This window comes from Rhipicephalus microplus, chromosome 1 (genome assembly GCF_043290135.1).
Source record: "Rhipicephalus microplus isolate Deutch F79 chromosome 1, USDA_Rmic, whole genome shotgun sequence".
In the NCBI taxonomy this organism is placed as follows: domain Eukaryota; kingdom Metazoa; phylum Arthropoda; class Arachnida; order Ixodida; family Ixodidae; genus Rhipicephalus; species Rhipicephalus microplus.
In genome coordinates, this window is record NC_134700.1 from 103290736 (window position 1) to 103317760 (window position 27025).

Genomic DNA, 27025 nt, shown 5'->3' on the forward strand with positions numbered 1-27025 from the left:
GTTGCTGTGGTAGAGGCTGCCACGCTGATCGGTGCACTGTGGGTTGGGCGGTCATACTGGCGATAACGTAGATGCAGTGCGCGTTCGATAGATGTCGCCTCCTTGGAGAATTCATCCACACTTGTAGGCGGGTTTCGTACGAGACCAGCGAACAGCTGCTCCTTAATGCCCCGCATGAGGTGGCTAACCTTTTTGGTTTCGGGCATATTAGGATCTGCTCGACGAAATAGCCGTGCCATGTCCTCAACAAACATCGTAACGGATTCATTTGGTTTCTGAATCCGTGATTCGAGGAGACGCTGTGCGATTTCTCGTCTTTCAGTGCTCGCGAACGTGTCGAGAAACTTCTGCCGGAACTCGTCCCAAGACGACCACACGCGATTCGTGAACCACGTTTGGGCTCCGTCTTGAAGCGGAAAATAAACGTAGCCCAATTTCTGTGTGGTGTTCCAACCGTTAACATTCGCTGTGTGCTCGAATTCCTCGAGCCAGTCATGTGCATCCTCATATGCGTTTCCGTGGAAATCAACCGGAAGTCGAGGGTTCAAAACAGTCACCTGTGTCGTGCTGGGGCTGGACATGTTGGGGCCAGTGCTTCCAGGCGCCGTCATGCTTTCTGGCACAGTCACGCTTTCCGGCAATGGACCAAACTCCGGGCTGAGGCCTAACAGGCGCCGGCTGCTGCGGTGAACGGGGGTGTCGATGCGCGGAAGTCTTTCTTGACCAGATGCGGGGTTGTTGTCAGGCGTCCCGAACATGTACCCCGCACCTCCACCAGTGTCACAATGCAGAAACAGCAGCAGTCGAATCCAGGAAACTCACTTTAATTGTGTTAGAATACTGGCAAACTGATCGGGAGAGAACCTCGTCTTCTTCACTCGCTGTGCGTGTTCTTCGTTGTCCTCTTCGCGCTGCATATTCAATGTGGCAATATTTCCGAGCACAAGCGATTTCCGAGTACGAACCTCCGGCTATCCTGTAGCTGAGAAATCTCAAATGAAGGAACAGAGCGGAAAGGAACGTTACGCTCTTTACGCTGTCCACACTTCACAAAAACAGCGTAAAATTGAAGCGCGGCCTTTCTAAAGGTCCGCTGCATTCTTTTCTAGAGTGACGACCACTGCTATAGATGATTGATATGGGGGGTTTAACGTCTCAAAACCACCATATGATTATGAGAGACGCCGTAGTGGAGGGCTCCGGAAATTTCGACCTCCTGAGGTTCTTTAAGTGGACTCAAATCTGAGCACATGGGCCTACAACATTTCTGCCTCCATCGTAAATACAGCCGCCGCAGCCGGGATTCGATCCCGCGACCTCCGGTTCAGTAGCCAAGTACCTTAGCCACTAGACAACCATGCTGGGGCAACCACAGCTATAGTTTGAAGGTATCAACTACACCAGTAATGTTCATAATTTTGGGAAGTAGTGTAATACCTCCTGGGCAGTCCTACATTCTTTTCAGGAGAAGAGAGGGGGCATCTACACCTGCAAGGCATTATCTGCACTTCATTAGTGCTGCGGCTGACGGCAAGGAACAATGATGTATGAGGCATTTGTGATTGGTGGCAGCTTTAAACAACTGACACGTTACGCCAATTACGTGGCATGATGTCTGAATGGGCGAAATTATGGCTACAGACACCGGCAATGACAACGGTACTTTACGCCGCAAAATGGGCTGTTCTGATTTCATTACACTCATCGCTGAAGTAAAACTGGAAAGTGTAAATGCACACAGACTCATGTAGCACTACGTGTACTTAATGTTTGCCTTTTTGCCTTCCTGTTTATTTCGTCGTTCTGCTGCTTCAAGCCGCTTAACCATCTAGCCAAGTGGCACCATCCGAAGGAAGACACCGCAGGAAAAAATCACACAGATATTTTCATGCGGTGTGCCCTTTGTGCGCTGTTCATTGTCTTTAGCTTCGTACGAACTCGCCAAAATTCCCATTTTAGCCAACAAGAGCATTTTTTCGGTTGAATAAGGCCACCGAGATAAGTGCAGCAACTAACAGTTGTCGGTACCATCGAGAACCTGCGTCGTGACAAAAAAACGTATACGAAAAGGCCCTGTAACACATATAGGTGATGTAGTGCACGTCTTAGCTTTGCATCAAAGATGTGTTGGAGAATCTAACCGTTTGTAGGTTTCACAAGGGTGTTTCCTAGCTGTGGCAATTTTCGTATCAGCTTCAAGGTGATCAAAATGCAAACTTAAATGCACGATCCTTGTGAGTTGTCACTAAAATGAAAGAAGCTACTATATTCGAGGCGAACTTCAAAGAATTTACTCAACTTTTCATGTATTCTTTGGTGTGCCTGAATTCATAAAAAACATGGCTTATCCGTCCGTCAAATGAATCGGTATAACACGAAAATGCGACGTCTCTTCATTATTGTGTAGCAATATATGAGAGCTTATACAATTTTTAATAGCGTTTCGAAGCCATAGCACCACTTGATGTCGACACAGCCATGTTGATGCCTGGTGGCACGTCTCCATCGCGACGACTACCACCCATGGTCATGATTTATTCTTTGTGGTAACGGAAATTCGAAACGTATACCTGAACACAGCGTATCATTACCCACGCACAAAGATGACGTCAACAAGCATACACTAAACACTGGTACTCGATTTGCGCCTTTTCAAAGATTGTCAGTTAGGGAGAAAACAGCACGGTGTGTGCTGCAAAACACACGCCAGCGCTCACGCATGCTGAGCTTCAGCAAAGGGGGACGTCTAGCTCCTCAGCTTAAGCCAGGAACTCGCGCTTGCGTTCCACATCTAGCTGGCTTTAGTTTCGCTCCACCAAAGCACGACATTATTCCGTTGACATCGTCGCTTTGCTGCATTAAAAATGGCAGATCCCACGTACTGAAGAATTGATGATATGCGAAACACGAATGAGCAATGTTGTAATGTCACTTATAAATCAGCGAAAGATTTCGAGGTGGACGGACGTTAATTATACTGTACATGACTTTCATGCCGTGATAATCGTGTTTGGATCTGTCATTCAACTTCGTAGTCTGATCACGTCACGTGAATTCAAATTTAGTATCACGTGTCGTGATATGTGAAGGTAGCGAAACGACCTCTAGCATGCTATGAGAGTGGCATGTTATCATGTTTCGCATGACACTGATATCATTATTATCATTTTTAGACGTGCCATTTACCTTCATCGTCTATTCACGTCAAGTGATACCGAATTTGGAATATGTGGAGCTAGCGAAATGGCTGCAAGCGCACTATGACCGTAGCTTGTAGTCATGTTTTACATGACACGCATGTCATGATTAGCATATTCGGACATGCGATTTTCCTTCGTCTCCACTCACGTCACGATACTAAATTAGGTATATGTGAAACCAGCGAAACAGCCGCAAGTGCGCCCTGAGCGTGGCGTGTAGTAATGACAAGTCATAACATGAAATTTAAGACATGCATGTCATGACTTCCACATTAGGGTCTGTCACTTGTGTTCGCCATGCAGTCATGTCATACCGTACCAGTTTTGCAAATTGTTATGTGAACGAAACCACAGCAAGAGTGGGAAGACCACAAAAAGTACATCATGAAATACATGTCACAATTTTCATGACTTGACTAGACAATATACTCGTCACACAGTCATGTTCTACCATACCAATTTTGATATTGATACCATTATTGAGATGGCGAGGAGAGCTAAAAGTCGTAAGCGGCTAGATAGATAGATAGATAGATAGATAGATAGATAGATAGATAGATAGATAGATAGATAGATAGATAGATAGATAGACAGATAGATAGATAGAAAGATAGATAGATAGAAAGATAGATAGATAGAAAGATAGATAGAAAGATAGAAAGATAGAAAGATAGATAGAAAGATAGATAGATAGATAGATAGATAGATAGATAGATAGATAGATAGATAGATAGATAGATAGATAGATAGATAGATAGATAGATAGATAGATAGATAGATAGATAGATACGCGGGCTTGCGTTCCACATCTAGCTAGCTTTAGTTTCGCTCCACCAAAGCACGACATTATTCCGTTGACATCGTCGCTTTGCTGCATTAAAAAATGGCAGATCCCACGTACTGAAGAATTGATGATATGCGAAACACGAATGAGCAATGTTGTAATGTCACTTAAAAATCAGCGAAAGATTTCGAGGTGGACGGACGTTAATTATACTGTACATGGCTTTCATGCCATGATAATGGTGTTTGGATCTGTCATTCAACTTCGTAGTCTGATCACGTCACGTGAATTCAAATTTAGTATCACGTGTCGTGATATGTGAAGGTAGCGAAATGACCTCTAGCATGCTATGAGAGTGGCATGTTATCATGTTTCGCATGACACTGATATCATTATTATCATTTTTAGACGTGCCATTTACCTTCGTCGTCTATTCACGTCAAGTGATACCAAATTTGGAATATGTGGAGCTAGCGAAATGGCTGCAAGCGCACTATGAGCGTAGCTTGTAGTCATGTTTTACATGACACGCATGTCATGATTTTCATATTTGGACGTGCTATTTTTCTTCATCTCCATTCACGTCACGATACTAAATTTGGTATATGTGAAACCAGCGAAACAGCCGCAAGTGCGCCCTGAGCGTGGCGTGTAGTAATGACAAGTTATAACTTGAAAATTAAGACATGCATGTGAGGACTTCCACATTAGGGTCTGTCACTTATGTTCGCCATGCAGTCATGTCATACCGTACCAGTTTTGCAAATTGTCATCTGAACGAGACCACAGCAAGAGTGGGAAGACTACAAAAAGTACATCATGAAATACATGTCACAATTTTCATGACTTGACTAGACAATATACTAGTCACACAGTGATGTTCTACCATACCAATTTTGATAATAATACCATTATCGAGATGGCGAGGAGAGCTAAAAGTCGTAAGCGGCTAGATAGATAGATAGATAGATAGATAGATAGAGATAGATAGAGATAGATAGAGATAGATAGATAGAGATAGATAGAGATAGATAGATAGAGATAGATAGAGATAGATAGATAGAGATAGATAGATAGATAGATAGATAGAGATAGATAGGTAGAGATAGATAGATAGAGATAGATAGATAGAGATAGATAGATAGAGATAAATAGATAGATAGATAGAGATAAATAGATAGATAGATAGAGATAGATAGATAGATAGAGATAGATAGATAGAGATAAATAGAGATAGATAGAGATAGATAGAGATAGATGTAGATAGAGATAGATAGATATAGATAGATATAGATAGATAGATATAGATAGATAGATAGATAGATAGATAGATAGATAGATAGATAGATAGATAGATAGATAGATAGATAGATAGATAGATAGATACGCTCGAAGTCGCCGAAGTTCACTATGAAATGCTTCGCATTTATTAAGCCGGTGCTTCCACATTTGAAGTACTCAGAGGTGAAACATCATTGGTGCATGTGGAAGCTGCACCGCTTCAATACCGAGCTTTCTCTGACTAACACGGAGCGAAATGCACATAACTGCGTCGGCAACTCTACGACGCTCGCTCAGTCAGGGTTTTTCTATACTATCGAGGCGATTCAACTATGACTTCCAAGACTTCGCCCTGGCGCGCCATTTTAGATGCCATGCTTTACTTGCGTCATGTTGATTTTTTTTTCTTGAGTGCTCACACCCGGTGGCACCGCCCCACTTCGAGAACAGAGATCACGGAGCAAGAGAGAATGTGTGAAAGATAAAAGACGCGTCGGTACGAATCCCAACGATTGCCTCGATAGCTCAGTGGGTAGAGCACCGGGTGCTTTTCGTCATTTAGCCAGGCGATGGAAGTTCAAAGACCAACAAGGCAATCTATTCTTGAATGCTTCTACTTTTTCACTTGTGAGCAATCATTTTGCAACGTCACATTCGTGACAGAATTACGCCACTGAAGTCTTGGTAGATCTTGTCATAAAACAATTTGGTGTTAATGATTTGGCATTTGCCACTAGCCTATATTCATCGCATATCACAAGCGTACTTTTCTATTGCCATCTCAGGTTTCAAATGAGTGATCGAATGTCAGTTGGGTTGACAACAACAGCATGTATTTAGTCAAGTTTTTCCTCTGCCTTTTTGTTCTTCATGGTATTCATTTAGCTATGAAATCGGATTCCGTATTGCACATCCTACTTCATAAGCGAATGCGGCTGAAAGCAGTGTAGAGCTTGGAAGAACAGTGCCTTGCAAATGACGTCGAAAAATCCAAAGTGTTCCTTCTGTTAGCATTCTTAAGCTGTATTTGAATTTGTTGGGATAGTTTGTAGCGCTACGTTAGACTGTGATACGGCTGCATAATCACGAGTGACAAATAAGTAGCACAAATAATTATTTTCAGAAACAAAGGAGCTAAGCCAAGTCATTCGGTACGTAGTCGGAATGACACCAGTTCAGGGCTTCATCACTGTACAACTCGACACGTCAGCGAAAAAAAAACCAATCTGCTGCCTGATTTCTCACATACCTTCTCGGAGATTGTCTCCTAATTACCCTTCTCGCTAGGACTTGTGTATGTTTTTGTAAGTAGAAAGGGACCTTTTTGTCCAACTGTATTATTCGCGGATTACACTAAATGATATTCTCACTTACCAGCACTTTTTCACAGTCAAGCTTAACATGTACCTCATTAGGTTCAAGTGAGAGGGCTTTAAAAAAAATAACGGATGACACTGATTGCTCCATGAGATTTGTAAATTTGAATTCTATTTACGAATGTTTATTTGCAAAAGATGAAAATGAGCAACAGCAAGAAAAAAGACAACCCAGAGTCTGAATTAACTAATCTGTAATTGAACTGAATTCAGAAGCACAAATAGTAAATGAATGTGAAGCACGGAGGCTAAAGTATGCTGACATTCCGAAACAGCGAACTATCCGATAAAATAACGGCAAAAAATGAAAGTTGAAACCTCAACAGAATAATTACACCTTGTTAAACTGTCAAAACTGATGGGTATTATAAAGGTCTGTGAGATATAAAATTAGGTTGATGAGTTGATGTTAAAATAAAGTTGGCAGTGTGAGAACAGCTCCAGATGAACTCCGTGCACTATGCTCTAAAAGATGAGCAGATCATTGTTATTAACCATCCTAATTACAGATTGAAGGCTGCTGAAGACCTTTTGTTTACTGAACAGTTCGCATCAGATACACGCAGATGCATAGAATCTTCAGTGAAATATCGAGTTCCAACCTTAAAAGAAAATAAAGCTGAATGCAACTGTTGTTCATGTGGGATTAGTGGTAAGGTTAGGGGAACCAAACATGACATTACCGGCAGAAAATCAACGGTATAATCTGCTGTACCAGCAAATCATATCAAGTATGAAGGATATGCTCTATTTAGGGAGAGTTCTGACGCTGCAAACGTAAAGTCTTGACAGTTCACTTGTGCTCTTGCGCTAGAAAAAAAAAGCCTATATCCATAAAAAAGATGTAAGATAAAAGAATTCAATCACATCTTCATCAGCTTGTATGCAATTTGGCAAACAGAGTAGGGCAATATTTTTCTTGTTTTGTGTTAGTGATGCCCTTCCCTTGGTGTAGGGCAGTAAAATGAAGGCTTGTCTTGTTGACGTACTGACATCTTCCCTGCTTTCCCAACCCCAGGTGGTGGAAATTTTTGAAGCCCTCCACTACGGCGTCTCTCATAGTCATATCGTGGTTTTGGGGTATTGAGCACCAACATTTCTTTTTGGTATGAACCATTTTCAACCTAGCTATAACCACCGCTGACTCGTACATGCAGGGGTTAATTATATTAACCGGGAAGTGGGTAATGCTGACAGAAAGAAGTGACGAAGCAATCAGTGCTTCGTTAACAGCTGTCCTCTTTATGAACTGCTAGCGTGTATATCAACAACTTGAAGACAAGTGAGGTTAAAATGAACAAAACCCAGGTCCTTCCTGAAGGGCTAGTGTGCTAGTCTTAACCAATTCAAGGTTAGTTATAACGCTGTCTAACTGCCCATGTCAATCGTACAGTCCCAGCACCACCAGTAGTCAAAATGCCCGGAAAGCCTAAAAAGGTGACTCGAAGATCGAACGTTGAGATAGATGCCATCACAAGTGACGTGGACGCCGAGGAAAGGACGCCTGCTCTGCCCGAAGAAGTCGCCAAGGCCGACGAAAGGCCGCCGCCTGCTACCTCCGGCGCTGACCACGACAAGCACCGGCCCTCGGACTTTGACAAACCACTCCCATCGAGCGGCAAAAACGTGGACACTCTGCCAGCGGTGACTATCAGTGAGTACTTACGGGACTACGGGGTGCAAATTGACAGTGCTTATTATTAACATAAGGAATATGCACCTATCATTATGATGTATGTGTGAAACCAAAATGACAACTGGCCGCTGGTAGGGACCGGACCTGCGACTTTCAATCCGAAGGTGACAGGTTAGAACGACCTTCGATCCGAAGGTCACAGGTTCGGCTGACCTTAGGATCGCAGGTCGTCTCAGCTTTTGACCTTCGGATTGCAAGTCGCACATTCGTTCCCTACCAAGGGCAACTTGTATTTTCGTTAACTTTACTCCAATTTGTACCGCAGTGATGAAGTACCGTTAAAATAGTACGATTGGCAGTTTCGATACCTTCGTTGGCTTTGTTGCTTGCTGGTTTGAAGTGAGGATGCCAAACATTCAACAAATTCATGTGCACATTATGAATAGATTGTATAAAATTCAAAACACGTATATTCTAATGTACGTGGAAGTGCGAGGAATGTCGCTTATTATGTACACAGTGTGCATACAGCAGTTTTCACACTGCGCACTAGCGAATGTGCAGGCTGCCAATGAGAACTTTGCATAGATTTAGTAACCAGACATCGGACAAGTCTGGCCGCTCTGGAAATGTTCTGCTGAGACAATAGGAAGCCATTGATAAACACATTTCGCGCAAATACGAAAGCGAAGCAAAAGTCTGCTCTCTCATGAACTAGAGGAGATCTGGGTATGACACATGTATGGGTTATAAGAAACCTGTGAAACTGCGCCCGCGGTACCCCAGTTTTGAACGCTCAGAAAGCATGATCGGGCCAATTAACCTATCAAGAGAGCACTGACTCATACTTGACTAGGTAGAGGACGTTTATGGACAATTTGGAATGCATTTTTACCGTGATGGCCACGTTATGTTTAAAGTAAATAACATCCCTCAGTGCGTCCTAGTGATATGTACGTGTGGGAGTGCGTGAGCACTGTCAACGTAGCGGCTCAAGCAGAGACGAAACGAGCCAGACAAATCCAACGCTCGAACGGCTCTGGGAAGGGTGCCCGAGGGGGGTGAGGTAGTCGGTGGTAGCGTGCGCGGTATCTTTACAGGAGATGAGCCAATGTCTCGTGCGTTTGACCGTGCTGGGTTCTCATGATAGAGTTTGAGAAGCACGAACTGCTGGGCGAGTTGGTGACTCATCCTTACGGTGGTGCACAAAAAATAAAAAAAGAAGAAAAAGTGATAGCACACAGGATGCAACCACACGGACCTCCTTCCTTTTTTGCTATCGTTTTTTTTTTCGAGGAGCACAATTAAGAACAGAGCTTGAGTTGAAGCCATAGGTCGTATGGAGGTCGCATCACTCGCTGCAGCTGCTGTATTTTCTTAGTTCGGCTTTTTTTGCTTGAGTACGCCAAATATTGCATGAAAACAGCCGGCTGTATAAAGTTCTATACCTCAATTCGTATCGCATTCCAGTTTGTTGCTATTCCTGAGTGCTTCGCACTTGCGGTGAAACTGAAACTTCTACCAGTTTCTTTTTGAACGCAGGTTCCGCTCCTCTAATATGCGTAACTGGCACCCATGCGCGAGTTCCACTGCTGCCCGTCGATGGCGTTTGCGACTTCGCCATTTTTCGTGATGTCATCTTCGGCGACAACGAATGGGTTTCCGCCAGCAGCCGTATGAACTTTTCCTGTTTCTACATGTTTCAGGGTCATTCCATGCCAACTGTATCAACCATGGTGCTCACCAAAATCAATTTCAATCAAATTATTTCAGCAAACTACACACATATAGGCATTAGGCCTAAACTACTTTCCCAAGATATTTTGAGTGGCAAAAATTTTTTGCGCCCGTGTTCACTATTTGAAAATCACGAAATGTTCTAATCCCTAGGTGCAAAAACAGAATTCCCTATAAATTAACCGTTTCGCGCATCCTTTCAATACTAGCTTTTCCGTGTTTTTAGAGCAACTTGCTTTCAGTATAAAACAGTTGCTCATGATAGCTTGAAAATTTTCACACTTTAGGGCATAGTCAAAACTATGTAAATTGTAGTGTTCTGGATAATTTTTTACAAAACCTAATCATTGATAGAATTCATAAAGTGCTATTATCAAACTCTCCATAACACCTACCAATTACAAATATATTTTTGCCAGCGTGCCGTGCATAGGCTCTAAAAATCGTCAACTTGGCAAAAACGCCACTTTGGTCCAAGTTTAGACATCTGTAGCACCCTAAAGTTGTCCAAGAAAAAATTAAGAAAAAGTGCATATGATTGAGAATCATAGTGATTTAGTTCAGAGAAAGTTCAATCGAAGTCATATTTGTTTTAGAGGAGAAAAAAAATTGAATTTCAGTCCTATCATTGGATTGTTTTGCAATGGAGCCAATACAAGCCACCTAAATTCGCTGCATAAAAAGAGTGGTAATGTATCTACAACAAATGGTTCAAAGTCAACTTGTTTGTACTCTGTTTTGTATACTACATATTGAGGTGATAGTAAACAGGGCGAAAGATATAACAATGCAAATGAAATGAATATATGCCACTATGCTCCCAATAATGAATTGCGTTACAGTTATTGCATGTGGCTATAAATCATCGGTGTCAAAAAAAAACGTTAGGCTTGCACGGAAGGCGCAGCAAATTCACAGCGAAAGCTAGAACAGTGGCTTTTTAGAGCCTTTTCGAAACAATTATTGGGTGAATACTGCAAGCACACTTGCTTGATAACCACTAAGTGATTATTGATAAATTTATTTGGGTAGTATAGGCTGGCATTCACTGTGCTATTTTTCGTCATTCGTCTGACTAGCGTGGTATCCGCTAAATATTCGCAAGGAATTGTTCATGCAGTGGCTGACGATGACGGGGAATTATGGCTGAAGTGGGTATGCGCCACAGCTAATAGGAGAACAAGAACAAGCTTTTGTCACGGGTTGGAGCACTGGATTGCCCACTCGTTACGCTATTTGCATTGTGCGGTGACTGGTTGTTCTTTCACTGTTTTATAGGGCTTTATGAGTCATATTACCGCGATTGCTTTTCCGACATCAAGCCTGCCTGAGGCAAACGTGCAAACGAATCCCAAGCACCGGCATAGCTCAGTGGTAGCATACTGGGCTGGCACCCAGAAGACCCGGGTTTGAGCCCCACTGTCTCATTAATGCTAGGTTTTTCTTTCTCATTTCGCACGAAGTGGTTACGGACACCGGTGGTGGCGGCGGACAACTGCGCGTGACCCGAGTTGTGATCTCATAATGGCTTTCGCTGTAATTTTGTCGAAAAGTTGATATAGATCGTAGGAAGAAGGCGTGAGCGTGGTCATTTATAGCTGATCCACACGAAGTTCAACTATGTATTCAGCATGCGGCGCACAATGTTACCACGCCCTGCGCATTCACGCCAACCGTGCGTCGTCCACGACGCTACGGGCGGAGTTTACGTAGCTCTTTTTCACAGCTTGTTTGGTTTGTTGCGGGAAAGAGGTCTTGGGTAAAGTATGAATGTCAGTGTGGTAAAATGCACTACTTCACAGCTGTTGTGATATCTCAACAAATATTTATGGTGTAGTCGTTGGCTGCCACCTGCGCTGTGTGGCTCATGCATTAAATGTAACGCGATTCATTAGTAGGAGCGTAGTGGCATATATTTTAGTCTCATTATATCTTTAGCCCTGTTTACTATCACCTCGATATGTAGTATACAGAAGAGAGTATTAACAAGCTGACTTTGAACCATTTGTTGCAAAAGAACTACTACTCTTTTTTTATGCAGCGAATTCAGTTGGATTGTATTGACGCCATAGCAAAAGAATGGTGGGACTGAAATTCAAAAATGTTTTTTCTCTGCTAGAAGAAAAATTGCTTCGATCGAAATTTCTGTGAACAAAGCCGCAATGATTCTCACTCGTATGCACTTGTTTCTAGATTTTTTCTTGGAACACCTTAAGGTGCTACAGATGTCTCAAATTGAACCAAAGTGGCATTCTTTGCGAGTTTCGGATTTTATTTGAGAGCCTATGCGCTGCACACTAGCAGAAAAATCAATTCGTAATTAGTACGTGTTACGGAGAGTTTAATAAAAATAATTTATGAATTATATAAGTGGTTGTGCTTTGTAAAAAATATCGAAAACTCTACAATTTAGATAGCTTCGACTACGCTCTAATGTGTGAAAATTGTCAAGCTTTTATGAGCAACTATTTCATAATGAAATAAAGTTACTCTAAAAACACAGAAAAGCTAGTATTGAAATAATGCGCAGAACGGCAAACTTATAGGGAATTTTCTGGCCTGGTTTTTCAGCAATTCGCGACTTTCATATTGGGGCCATGGCCCCTGAAAATAGTGTAACGGGATGTTTTATTAGGTTAACGCTGGTTGGGCTAACACTGCGCACAGCGCGCAAGTATGCAGGACAATAGGGCAGCTGAGACACAGCCCCATAACAATATCGTCGTCTTCAGTCCGTCTGTGTCGATTCGGTGCCCCTGCCTGAGGTACCTTTTTATACCTGCACATTACCCAGGGTGACAAAGCACCGTCCTGGTACCTGCTGTTATTAGACGGACATTACACCGTGATAGGGCGTCAGACGAGAAACGTGGACAATGTCAGTTCTGGATGTACCAGTCGGGTTCGTACTAGGGGAAATTTCATTGGTAACAGGTGTCATCTGGCGCAGAACTCGGTAAAGACCAACGTATCACTATAAATGTTTCTCGCATAGGCCGACACGACGGGATGGGAGCCACAGTATCAGGAGAGAGCCCGGAGGGAAATCAACATCACCATGTCGGCGGTCGTAGAACAACTTGTGTGCTCTCTGGGATGATGACAACCTAGCGCGGGCTACTGTACGTGCGATGAGAGCACAGGAGATGGCATCTTGTGCTTACGAAAAGGTTGACGGAGGGTCGTGCGCAAGCAAAGTATCGAAAGGTAGTAAGGGATCACGGCCAAATAGATCATAAAATGGTGAATAGCCGGCAGTTTCATGACGCAATCGGAGTGGTGATCAGAAAGTACATTGCAAGCATGTCCATCACCGTTCGATTGAGGAGTTCAGTAAGTCTGTTAGTCTGAGGATGGTAAGATGTCGTAAAGTTGTGCCGCGTTGCACAGGATCTAAGGACGTCGTCAACCACACAAGACAGGAAGCAGCGGCCACGGTCCATGGGGAGGTGAGAATAACGCCATGCTGAAGGATGATGTCGTAAAGAAGGAAATCTGCGACGTCTGTCGCGCAGCTGGTGGGTAGTGTTCGAGTAATTGCATACCGAGTGGCATAATCCGTAGCTACTGCTATTCATATGTTTCCCGTTGTCGATGTTGGGAAGGGACGTAACAAATTCAACCCCACACAATCAAACGGCTCGACTGGGACCTCAATAAGTTGGAGGTGACCGGCGGGTAGAGTCGTAGGCTTCTACGTCTCTCGCCGCCGGTCACATAGAGACAGGTCACACACAACGTAGCAGTGAACGGAACGATAAAAGCCCTTCCAGAATACCGATCGTTGAATGAGGTCCTGGGTTCTGGAGTCACCTAAATGTGCAGATGTTGGGGCTTTGGGAAGTTATTGCAAGATGTCCTTCCGCAGATGACGTCGGACGACGAGCGAAAGTTCCGCGCCATCGGGCTGTAAGTTGCGGCAGTACAAACCATTTTCTTGAAGCAAAAACAGGCTCAGTTAAGGGTCTCTATGGCCAGATTGAATACGGTCAATCATAGGTAGCAGCGATGGATGTCGGCGTTGTTTGTCGACCATGTGCAGAAAATATGTTTTGGCAAGGGGCAAGGATGTTGTAATCGGCTTCCAACTCGGAGGTGTTGGGTGGATTAACACTGTGTCGAGATAATTAGTCGCCATCGCTGTGAAGCTAGCAAGACGTGTACGCTACCAAGAACGTGTACTCCTGCAATCGCACTGCACATCACCCGAATCTTCCTGTTGGGTCCATAAATGTGGACAGCCAGCAGAGTGCATAGTGGTCTGTGATGACTGAAAACGGGCGTCCGTATAAGTATGGACAAAATTTTACGATAGCCCCGACGAGAGCCAGGCACTCCCGCTCAGTGATGGAATAGGTATTTTCCAAATGGGAAAGTAGGCGGCTAGCGTATGCTATGACATGGTTCGTGCCCTTCTGCATTTGAGCGAGTACTGCCCCTATGCCATGGCCATTTGCGTCGGTGCGAAGCTCCGTTTGGGCGGCTGGGTCAAAATTAGCCAACACAAGTGGCTATGTAAGTGCAGAAATTAGTGACGCACAGGGAAATTCTCGGTCTCCACGCCAGAAAAAAGCAACGTTCTTTCTGAGAAAATCCGTGAGGGGCCGAGTAATTTTTGCTAAGTTGCTGACAAAGGGACGAAAATACGAGCAGAGCCCCAAAAAGCTGCGTACTTCTCGAGTGGAACGTGGGACCAAGAACTCGCGTACAGCGCGGACTTTCCAAGGTCGGGTCGTACACCAGTAGCGTCAACAAAGGGGCCAAGTAGCTGATCTGACAAAGTCCAAAGGTGCACTTTGACGCGTTAAGCTGGAAGCCAGCAGGGCGAAAAACGTCGAGAATGGCCGACAGACGTAGAGGATGGTTTTCAAAGGTTAGCGAGAAAACAATGACATTGTCTAGATAGCACAGGCACGTCGACCGTTTAAAACCGCGAAAGAGGAAGACCATCTTGTGTTCAGAAGTGGCAAGCGTATTGCACAACCCAAAAGGCATGGCTTCAAATTGATAAAGCCCGTCGGGAGTAATGAATGCGGTCTTCTCGCGATCACGGTCATCGACTGAAATTCGCCAGTACCCAGATCATAGGTTCACTGAAGAGAAATACTTGGCACCATTTAGACAGTCGAGCGAATCATCAATTCGAGGCAGAGGATAGACATCCGTCTTGGCTATTTGATCGAGATGGCAATAGTCCACGCTGAACCACCAGGTGTTGTCATTCTTTTTAACAAGCACTACAGGCGATGCCGAAGGACTAGTTGTAGGCTATATGACGTCTTTGTCGAGCTGCTTCTCTACCTCCTTCTGGAGTATTTTGCGCTCTGAATGAGACACACGGTAAGGAGGCTTGTGAAGGGGACTGGCGTCGCCAATGTCTATACGGTGGGCTACGATGCTCGTGCGGTTCAAGGAACGGTTGTCGATGTAAAAATGTCGAGGTAAGAAACTAGAAGACCACGGAGCGCTTCAACTTGGGACGGTGACAGGTCGTTTGACATCATTTTGTCCATGAAAGCTCTGTTCTGCGCGGTTGCCACAGTTTCGGCTGCAGTCTTGTTGTCAGAAATGAAAGGTAAAATTCTACATTACTCCAGAGTGGAGAGTTCTGCTAAGGCGATACCTTGAGGAATGACCTGGGTCGACACGTGGAAGTTGAGGACAGGGAAAAGCGCTTTCTTGTCACTAATCCACACTTCAGTATGAGGAAGTATGACGTTCTGGGAAAGAGTCAGGTCAATGAATGAGTGGAGCTCCCGGGCAGTCGCCATCAGGAACAGGTGGAAATGGCGACACTGAAAGGTACACAGCGGCCTGAGGCGGTGATTGAAGACACTCCACGAACCGTAGCCGTGTGCAAGTTTCAGGAGGGACATCAGAGTACAAAGGCAACGTAAAGTGCTGGTTGAAGAATTGATGAAGGCTGAGTGAGCGGTCAAGAAGTGAACGCCGAGAATCACGTCATGTGGACAAGGCTCTAGAACAGCGAAAAAGACTGAAGTCTGAAGACAGGCAACAGTGATGCGGGCAGTGTACATATCAAGAACTGATGTTCGGCTGCCGTCGGCTACTCGTACTGTCGAAGACATAACACTGGTGAGAACTTTCTTCAGACGGGATCAAATACGTGAGTTCATAACGGATATGTGGGCACCGGTGTCTATGAGAGCTGCAACGGTCAAGTCATCGATGAGAACGCAAAGTAAATTTCCTCTGGAATTAGTGGTCATTAGAGGTTTTTCGGTCCAATGCGTCAATGCAGCGCCACCTCCAGGAGCTGCATCCGTTAGATTTCCGAGAACTGCCCAGAATATGCCGGTGACAGAGAGCGACGGCGTTGAGAGGAGCGGGGCTGGCGACCCTGAGGCGACGGCGAGCGGTCGGACCTGGTTCTCTGGGTGACGACATTAAGTAGGATGGTTTGGAGCGTAGCGTAGAAGGGCTAGGTGAGAGGTCCTGAAAGTGGTCATCGGCCAAACGAGGTGGCGAATATTGCCCACGATTCTGTCGGTGGTCGTCTAGAAAACATTGCCGGGAAGACCACCTGTTGCGACAGGGGCGAGAAATGTGGCCAACACGATAGCAAGAGAAGCATGGCGGTCGATCATCTTGTGTGCGCCACTCTAATGGATTTCGGTAGCGTGATGAGAACCGCGGGACCGACGCGGCAGCAGCAGCAAGTGAGGCAGCGTGGCAGTAAGCGTTATCAGCGATAGGATTTATGGGCTGGGGTGTGTGGCTGGAGATTTAGGGAGCTAAGACGCCCACGTTGGGAAACTCTTGTCGCACAACGGGTTGAACAAGCAATATTGTGGCCAAGTTGTCTGGCACATGGGGCTGATAAGCGGAGGGAGTCATGACTTCCAGCTCCTGGCGGACAATCCTTGTGATGTTGGGAGAATTCACAAATGGACGTGGCGCCACTGGATTCTCACAGGAAGAAGTCGCAGCGTTGTTTGGGAACCGAGTGAAGCGTTGAGTGGTTCTTCCGCATTTGGCTTGTTTGAACCGGCAACATTCATGGACAGTTCAGTCAATGGTGGTGCAGTTCTTGCCGATTAGAATGTTAAAAGCATCGTTAGCTATGTCCTTCAACAAATTGCTGACCTTGACTAGTTCCGTCATGTCTTTGTCGGCCTTCCGGCACAAGGCGAACACGTCTTGACTATAGGTGACGTACGATTCGGTGGAAGATTGAACTCGTGACGCGAGTTTCTGTCTGGCTGCCATTTGTCGAGCGATTGAGCGGCCGAACAATTCATGGAGCATTGCTTGCACACGTCCCAACTCGTCAGGTCTTCCTCATGCGTCTCGTACCAGGCGCGTGCAGTACCTCGCAGGTAAAACAAATGATGTTGGCCAGCATAAGAGTCTCATCCCAGCTGTATTGCTCGCTGACGCGCTCATATAGGACGAGCCACTCGTCAACGTCAGTTGCGTCGGGGCGACAATATGTACCAGGATCCAGAAGATGTGAAGGGATCACAGGTGACAGAGCAGGCGTAGACTTGACGGACGGCGCACTGCCTTCAAGCATCGTGGCTGGACGAAGGTGAGCTCCGCTATGGAGATCCAGAGTTGGGATGTTACCCAGCACGTCTTCGATTCCACCTGAAGAAAGTTCTTACCCCTGCTATGTCTTCGACGGGGAGTTTTATTAAGTTAACGCCGGTTAGTTTAACACTGCACACAGTGCGCAAGGATGCAGGACAACAGGGCAGCTCAGACACAGCACCACAACAACATCGTCGTCTGCATTCTTTTTGTGTTATTTTGGTGCCCGTGCCTGAGGTACCTTTCTATACCCGTGACAATATCTTGGAAAGACGTTTCGAACTAATTCTTATATATGTGAAATTTTTTGAGTCCATTTGATTGAAATTGATTCTTGGCGAACGCCCTGGTTGGGACAGTTGCCGTAGAATGACCCTTCAACAAGTGTTCACAAGGAATCTTAGAAAACAGAAAAACGACAGACACGGAATAGAAGACAAGCTGAGCGCTATGTTGCCATCTCTTGCCCAGCTTGACTTTGTTCTTTTTTTGTGCTCTTAAGATTGTTTTTTAGCCTTTTAGATATGTTAGAGACACCCAATCACCACATTGCTGTTTCGGTGAAACATTTTTGTTCGTTATTCAGTGTATGCGCCTTGATCATTTGGTAAAAATTGCGTTGTTGTCATTAATAGTGAACTCTGCGGAGTAAGGTTTCTTGCATTTGCTGTTAAGGTGTAAGAACACAACTTAAAGCGTAAACCCATTTAATGTGAGCTGCCTTCTACCGCAGGGGAACTCTAATCATTGTTCCCTGGTCGAGTACACGATCATTCTGGGTAATGTAAATATAATTTTTTATTGGCTTCTTTGTTTATAGTCGAAATCTTAATATGGGATAATTCTTGCAATAAAGCAGCAATGACGTATCAATAATGTGCCCAGTAATGTTGTGAGATGACATCAATCCATCATAGTGTCATGGAAACATTTTCTTGCTTCTCGGCTATGACAGTTCTTTACTGGATTATCACTTTTATCGATACGTCGCTCAAGCAAGAAGCGTCTGTCGTTTGGTTAGCTCTGTTGACTGAACCGCTTTCAGGTGTGCTAGAATGGCGAGAAAGCTGCAATGATGACGTCTGTTACCAACGTGTCTAAAACAATTTTCTTGTGAGTGCCACCATATTGCTTACAAAGCGTGCTGTCTCTATCTGGCAACCCATAGTCTTGCGCATATGCCAAACACTGGCCTTTACGTGGCTTTGCGCTCTCCAAGCTGCCTTGAGCACACCAACGCATGCACTTTGAGCCGTTAAAACACAATAGAAAGGATGTAAATGCTATGGTTACCCGTCCGCTCTACCCTACTACGTGCTTAAATTTCTATACAAGCTGATTTATTTATTTATTTAAACATACCTTACAGGCCTACGTTGATGCGTTGTGTAAGGAGGGCAGTACAAAAAAGTGGACTTCCGTAGTAGTTACATAACACAAAGCTCTTTAACAGCGGTCACGTAGCAAACCACATAAAAAGAGCAGTACAAAAAAAGAAATCAACAACACTAGCAAATATAAAACAGATAATGAGTAAATATATAAGCGACACTACGGTGCAATACAATAAGAGACTGCAAAAGGTAACAACGAAGAGAGCACACTGCGGTAATGGCAAACATTTTTTACACCTCGTTGGTCAGATAACTGGTCAATGCGTAGGAAAAGTATTAATGTTTGTCAGACATGCGATCCCATCCGGTAGGGAATTCCAACATCGGACTGCACGTGAAAGCGCGGAGCAGTTGAATGCACGTGTTGATTCGTAATTGTGGGTATAGCTAAAGTGATTATGAAGCCTGTGTGACGTGAAGTAGGGTCTTTTCAAGCATGCAAGTGTTGTTCGAGATGAATCTGTACAAGGCTAGGTTTAAGATGTAATGAATACGATTGAGTCGGTGTTTCTGAGTGCTCTAAGAGATAGACTGTTCCGGTCTGCTACTGTTTGAGTAAACAGTAGCATACTTCTGAGGCATTCTCAGGTGTCTCCCCACCTCATTGGGCCCCACAAAACTAAGCACTACAACGGTGAAATATGCGAAGAGAAATGCCAAAATGTTTGTGCCCCAGTGTAATAGGACAGCCATTCTCGGTCTGTAAATAGCGTGCAGCCAGACTGCTTTACGAACCAATCGTAAGAGCTATCAGGCTTTGAGTATGGAGGTGAGTTAATAATGAAGAATAAAAGCTACTCATTGTTTCTAAATTCATTCCTGTCAGCCGGTGCGCTAACGTACTGTGGTAAAAATACCAAACAGGCACAATACCACGCTTTGCCAGTCCGTTCAGCCCCTGACTATGGGGTGAAGTGCTCAGAACGTTTGTGTTCCTACTGCAGGCGGCAAGCTGGACGCGTACCTTCAAGAGGCCGAAAAGTCCTCGAGCACCACGTTTCTTCTCTCGTTTCCGGCTAAGATGCGTCGCGAGCTAGTGCCCTTCCTGTCCTCGCCTGCAGCCATTGAACTCATCCGCAGCTACGCGTCACACGGTATCCGCGGATACGGATTCGCGCGAGCTGAGATCGCAGCCGAGCAGCTGCACAACGTGTGTACCGATTACAGCATGGTGCTCAAGGTAAGGGTAAAACTAAAAGTAAAAGTTTCAAGTGCCCCTTCTTGAGTGAAAGTTGACCGTCCACATCGATGGCGTCAACAAGGGCAGTGCAAATAGTCGATGCGCGATGACATCATCATACTAGGCCATCATGACGTCACAGATCACCAAAACTTGTAATGTCATCATGACCGCATCACATGACACGGTTGCCCGGTCAAAACTTGACCATTGTAGGAGCAGCGCAAAACTAGGTATGGTATTCGTCGCAAGATATAGCTCTAGGTTGCAGCACCATTGTCAAGTTAATATGGAAAACGGGTGGCGAGGCGTGTGTACAGTGCTGACACAGACAATTTGTTGCGAGTTGTTCGAGCTGTTTCTCAGTGAATAAAACACGTTCACTGAAGTCTTCTGGTGACATGCACTTCCTCGATCTCGGAGTTGTTGCAAGTCGGCCGAACGTAATTATTTGCAAGAGGATGCTCACCTATAGGCAACTGTCGGCGTTCACGCAATATATATGACTTTTTTGTTGTTTTTTTTTTGCAGCTTAGCAAGTGTAGTAGCTTGTGTTACATCAATAGCGCAAACTCGGAGCAAAATCGTGCGTCGAAGAAGCTCAGTCTGTTCTATATATAGCTATATACACAGCATTCTTGGACAGGAAAACGGCTAGCTATCTGAAACAAAGATGTACGAATCTAGGGTGCGATGTTAGGGTGCAATGTGTGGTGCTTAGAGATTTCTTGTCAACTCTAAATAGCCCCCAAATATTATTTCACCCGTCAACCATATGAAGCGTGCAATGGTTGCCCCCAAGTTTTAAATTTTCTTCGATGAACATAACCACCAACGAACATTATCCCCAATAGTATTACAATGCTTGATGCCAAGCGTATTGGTAATCTTTTAAATACTCACTTACAGAGTGTGTTCTCTTTGCCTACTCAGCCCTCTTTTCAAATTGCACGGTCCTGCCTTTGGATATTAGTATTTCTCAACAAGGTGTGCTGAGCATGTTTAGGAGATTGAAGACAACATCATCAATTGGTCCGGATAGCGTTCACGTTTCCTTACACCGGTATTGCAATGAACCACTAAGTAAGTTTATTGTGGAATTCTTTCAGACCTTTCTAAAATCCGCTATGCTTGCACCTTTTTGAAAAATACAAGTATTGTAGCCATTTCCAAAAAGCGCCACCCATTTTCAGTCTTAAATTACAATCGCATTTGAATTTTATCATCTTCTTTCAAAATAGCTCAGCATAATATTGCTGTATACTATATAACCTATTAAATCAACGCAAAATTTTAGCTCCCCTTCGGCAAAGCTTCAGGAAGGTTCTATCGACAGTCATCCAATTACGGTCACTCTTTCGATTGCTTCTGTCCGTGACAGAGGTGGCAAAATTGACATCATAATTCTAGATTTTCAGAAGCCATCCGATGTAGTTTCTCATGACAAATTAACCTACAAATTATATTTCTTGTTTTTTGCTTCATAATATCATAGATACCTTCTTATTCTATGTATCGCAGAAAAAAAATGTGTTGTGATTCACAGGCAGCAATTCTTTTCTTTTGCGGGTAACCTCCGGCGTCCTTCAAAGAAGTCACCTTGGCCAACGGATATTTCATAGTTATTGTAACCACATAGTAGATATATTGCAAGGGCCTGCATATATTCACCTTTTTGCAGACGTGTGCGTCGTTTTTAACGATAATAATACAGTTAAAAATCAGTTGTTGCTTAGTCCAGCATATACAGTATTTTCAGGTGGAGAAATAAATGGGCATGAAACCAAACTCTTTTAAGTCTGTGCTTCTGCGCATAGCTAAAAAAAGTATCTCTGAAGTTTTCATACTGTATTGCCAGACACATTTTCACTCAAGTTAACGAGTACAAATGGCTTGCAGTTACCCTTGCTAACGACCTTAATAGAAGCACCCACATTTAAAACATTGCTTCTTGAGCTTTCAGAAAATCGGGGCGTTTCCGCCACAAACATGTATCCCATGACGTGAAAACTATAGCCTGTATCACTCTTATCAGAACCAAATTAGAATACACCTCCAGTATTTGAAGTCCCTCCACCAAAACTTGTATTACTGCGCTTGAAAGAGTACAGAGAAGAAACACGCGATTCACTTTTTTTTTTCGAAAAACCGCACCATTGATTCTGTAATGAACTTTACCAGAGCCTACAGAACCCTTTATGAGACTAAAAAAGCCATAATTTCCTCTCCTTTTCACTCTCTCTCCTTAGGTTGCCAGAACTAAAGACTTTCAATATTATTTTTTCGACCAAGCTGCACGGGAATTGAACCTAACACTGTTTTTGTTTTATTTAGACTCGCCTGAAAAAAAAAACAGAATACCGTCCCCACTGTTTCCTAATAATTTTTCATGTAGTGTTTTTTGATAGCCCAATTTGGTCAAATATTTTATTTTGTGAATTGAACATATGTTAATTTCTTTTGCACCTTGCCATTCCTGTTTTGTCCTTATGACCTGCAGCATGTTGTATAGAAAAATAACAATAAAAAAGCTTGACGTATAATGAAAGAAAGAGAAGAGTGCATCAACGGGACTGAGCGAAAGAAGACCACAGGCACACAATTATTGACAAAAATGGCACACTAGGAGCTCTGCGTCCCGTTTATGCCTTATTTTCTTTACTGCTTATACAAAATGTATCAGCTAGCCCACCTTTCATCGCTTGTTCAAAAGCTTCATCTACCGATTTTCCTGCGCACGAAAAAAAAAAAAACAAGCGCGAACTATCACACGCAATAGTAAAGTAATCCGCTCATGCAAGTGAGATGACCTGTCGCGTTGCTTGAAAAAATGCTGCTTTGACGGTTCTTCATTAAAACTTCCTCACTTGGTCGTCACGGACAGTTTCGGTCGGACACGACAGAGTTGCCACATGTCGGCACGCCAGGCACGACCGGTTTTGTTATTGCCTTTAATTTCACTTATTATAGCCTCGCATGGCTCGCAACGTTCGTGATCACAGTAGCGGAAAATAAATTTACTGTATTCTACGTATCATGATAAAGCACGTTATCACAGATGCCCATGTCGTTTCTGCGCAGCTGCTGAACACTGCTATGAAGTCGGCCGTTCCTACTTCTGGCGTGTCGTTTGTAGGGGTGTTGCTCAGAGCAATACAGAACTCTAAGGGAGCCATGCTGCCTTTTCCGACGGAGATCGCAAGGTGGGATAACAAAATATGTTGTCTAATCTGTTGAACATACCCACTTTCCTTCATACACTTCTCATTAGCAACAACGCCGTATGTCATGTGACTATCTCAGCGGCCTATTTAGAGCCCTTACCAGCTCTGGCATCTCGGCGGCAACTCGACACAATTGACTATCAAACAAGCGGCTCAAACAAGTGCCAGCGTTCGATGTCAAAGCGTCTAGGAAGAACTAATTGATATGTGGGGTTTGACGTCCCGAAACCAACCAGCATATGATTATGAAAGGCGCCGTAGTGTAGGGCTCCGAAAATTTCGACCACTTGGGGTTCCTTAACGTACACCCAAATTTGAGCATATGGGTCAACAGCATTTGCAACAGCCGTCGTCAAAGAAGAAAGAACTACACATCTGAGTTGCATCAGAGCTTTTCTTCAGTCGTGAAACCATTGAATTATTGCAAAGTCATGAATACAGGAACGTTCTATAATTGTTAAGTAACTCGAATCCCAGAAGCATCAGCTGCATTTTTGATAGAGGTGAAAATGTTTCAGGCTCGTGTACTTCGATTTAAGTGCAGGTTTAAATAACCCAGGTGGGCGTAATTTCCAGAGCCCTTCACTATGACGTCGGGCACAATCGTATCGCGGTTTTGGGACGCTGATTCGCATATATTATTATTATTAATACTATTATTATTAATATTATTGTTGTTGTTGTTGTTGTTGTTATTGTTGTTGTTGTAACGTTGTTCTTTATCGTGCTCGAGACTTATCTTATTCTGTAACCCTTTACCATCAATGAAGTGGCTCTCAAAAAATTACGACCGCCAGCCAAGATTTCTCGTGGTAAAGATGAAGGGCAACAGGAAACGACAGTCTGCAAAACTATCCTATCTTCCCAATAATCCGGATGAATCAGCAATGAATGTGACCATGCACTGCGGTTCTCTTTCAACATATATCTGATATAACGCTGGCTAAACTACTAAGACTAGGCATGTACGAATCGTTGATTTCAGGTTTGAAGCAAATTCGAAGCAAATATTGATGAGGTCAAATAACTTCGAATTGTATGGGAATGGTATTCATCACATAAAAATGGGGTATTTTTCGTATCTGAACTGACTCTACAGTACATTTAAAGTTTCAAAGGAAGCAGGTACAATTTAAATCCTTATAGGGAATTGGAAGCAACATTGATTAGCAAAAGGATTCGGCTTTTGATGAGTATACAATTCATAACCTGTATAATACCTTGCGTGGTGAAGCATACAACACTTAGAGCATTTATACAGGCATAACAAGCTTTTGAACTTTAAAATGATGAGTTGGTGTAGGGATGTGTTCACTTGAAGTTGAAAGGGAGGCTCGCGACCGTGATAATTTCCCCTGTATAAGTGTGTTCATTCTAGGGAACTCCTCTTCTGAAGCGAAACTAATTTCACAGGGGTTACATATGGTTTACATAAGTGTCCACTCATTCACTTCGATTCCTTCGTATAAGAAAATAATTTGAATTGTTACCGAAGCAAAACTTTATAATGTAATTTGGTTTGAATTTTCGCACATTCTTACCTTTATATTACGCGTGCTTCATGGAATTTCTTTTCGGTTATCATGTAAATTTGAAGCCATGAAGAAGAAAACGTCGGAAAACAAAATGTTAAAGACTAGCAAGCCGTTGTCATCCTCGTTAAAGCTATGGGTTTCATCTCGTCTAGCAATGTCAACCTGTTCATCGCCATCTCGCACACACCCGTGCTGTCACCCAACGATTGCAAGGTCGAGCCGGCCAGTTCCTGGACTCACGAGCACATAAATGACTTCAGCCTGCCATCCTTAGTAAGTACCGTGTGAAAATAATATCGAAGTTAGTTCTATCAGCTTTCCGGCGCAATACCCTATCCAGCATAACTGGCTTTTCGCATCTTTTTACCACGAGGTCCCTACCCGCAATGGCTAATGTATCATCAATTGATTCGCCTAAGGCAATTGCTTATGTATACCACGGCTATAAACGTTCTGTTCTGAAGATTACAACCACAGATCTGTTGTTTCTTAACAACATATGCGCTTGTAAGTCTATGACGTTGTAAAGGATATACAAAATGTATTTCCGACTGTAGGGAAGACAGTGCAGCAAGGAAGTCGGCTAGATAAAACCAGCTAGGCGCACGTTTGGAGGACTATAAGCGTATTACCAGTTTACAAAGCAACTCCGCCACTCTGAAAGACGCAGGAAGACTTGACCATAAAGGTCAGCTGAACAGTTTCTTCCACAGTGTCTGCCTTGGCTCAGAACACGTACCTAAAAGGAGGAAGAATTGACATGATATATGGATGGTGTTGTACAAGTTATAGAACAATGAAGCACGATAAATGTGCTTACACTAGAATAAATGTTTTATAATTATGGGAACTTCATCTTCATGAGTAAAAGCCTATGAGGGTACAGAAGGGTGGCTTCGCACAGAAGTTCTTTTTACTGGAAACATGCATGCCGATGGAACAGAGCAATAACAGAAACCCAGCTAGCTTTCGTTGACTTAACCAAGTGTTCAGAATGTCTACAGATTCTTAGTTCTGCTTGTCTGCGGAATGAAACGGGCATGTGACAGTGAAGAACACTTCCAGGTTTCAAGCTGTTTTACAAATGCCCAGCCTGTCTTGCGCAGGCAAGTCAAGGGACACTGACGTTAAACAACAATTTACTTCAGAATTAACGCTCAATGTATGCCATCTAAAACAACAATGTTCCCAAGAACAGCGCCCTACTTACCAAAAAATTGAGGTAAATGTTCAAGAACACAGGCGCCACAGTAGGACATTTCCAAAATGATCCCGAAGACATCGGTTGGACCACCTACAATTAATCACTAGTAGTCTATATAGCTGCACTAAATATAAAACACCTTCCGTGCATCAAGAGACGTAATAAATGCTGCCTGTTCGTTTGTGTTTAATTCATGGAAATAAGAACCACCGGACGTTACTATGGGGAATAGCTCGAGTAGTTCTAAAATACAATTTTCGTGTAGTTACACTTGACAGGTGGTGCCATGTAGCGGGATGCAGTTGATCAAAAATAAAAACGTCTGCAATCTAAGCCAACAGTGGGATTGAATTAGCCGTTGTTGCTGCTGTGGCTCCCGCTGCGTTTGTTCTGCTGCTACTAGCGCAGTGCAGCCGGGCAACGTTGTGCACGGCAACAGTGACGTGAGATGGTCCGGAAAGTCCGCTTCTTGAGACGGGTAACTTGAAGTATGGTAACGCAATGCGGACCACTAAAACGTGATTTTATTGCAAAATAGGCCCTTCCTTTGCACAAAAGTAACACTGTGAGGTTTCTGGAAAGATATTTCAACAATAGACGTCGAACAATTTGTTGCCTTAAGTGCCCCTATAAGCATATGGCCCTTCCGCAAATTCTTATGAGGCACTACAAGTTCTCTATCGTGCAAAGTAAAGGTGAAATTAAACCTCGCTGGCTCAGTTTTTATTAGGCTCAGTTAGGCCCAGAACAAAAAAAAACATCTTTGACGTGTTTATCTTTAGAAATATAGCAGAGACGCTGATAGATCAGAAGCTTTAGTTATGTAAATTTTGCTCATTCGTCGGCTACCACGCATTGAAAGTGTTTCAGAGACAAAAGTTCAAAATAATAATGGGGTCTGGGAAAGAGGATACTTTTAT

General features: G+C 43.7%; 1 protein-coding gene across 1 annotated transcript in view; it reads left to right on the forward strand.

Moving 5' to 3' along the window:
• Positions 1–27025, forward strand: part of LOC142765573 (uncharacterized) — a 114334-nt gene that overhangs the window by 44620 nt on the left and 42689 nt on the right. Inside the window, exons 9-13 of the mRNA XM_075866766.1 lie at positions 8035–8295; positions 9820–9951; positions 19907–20142; positions 23224–23345; positions 25054–25174. Of these exons, the coding sequence (XP_075722881.1) occupies positions 8035–8295; positions 9820–9951; positions 19907–20142; positions 23224–23345; positions 25054–25174 (872 nt within the window). The remainder of the gene's footprint in view (positions 1–8034; positions 8296–9819; positions 9952–19906; positions 20143–23223; positions 23346–25053; positions 25175–27025) is intronic.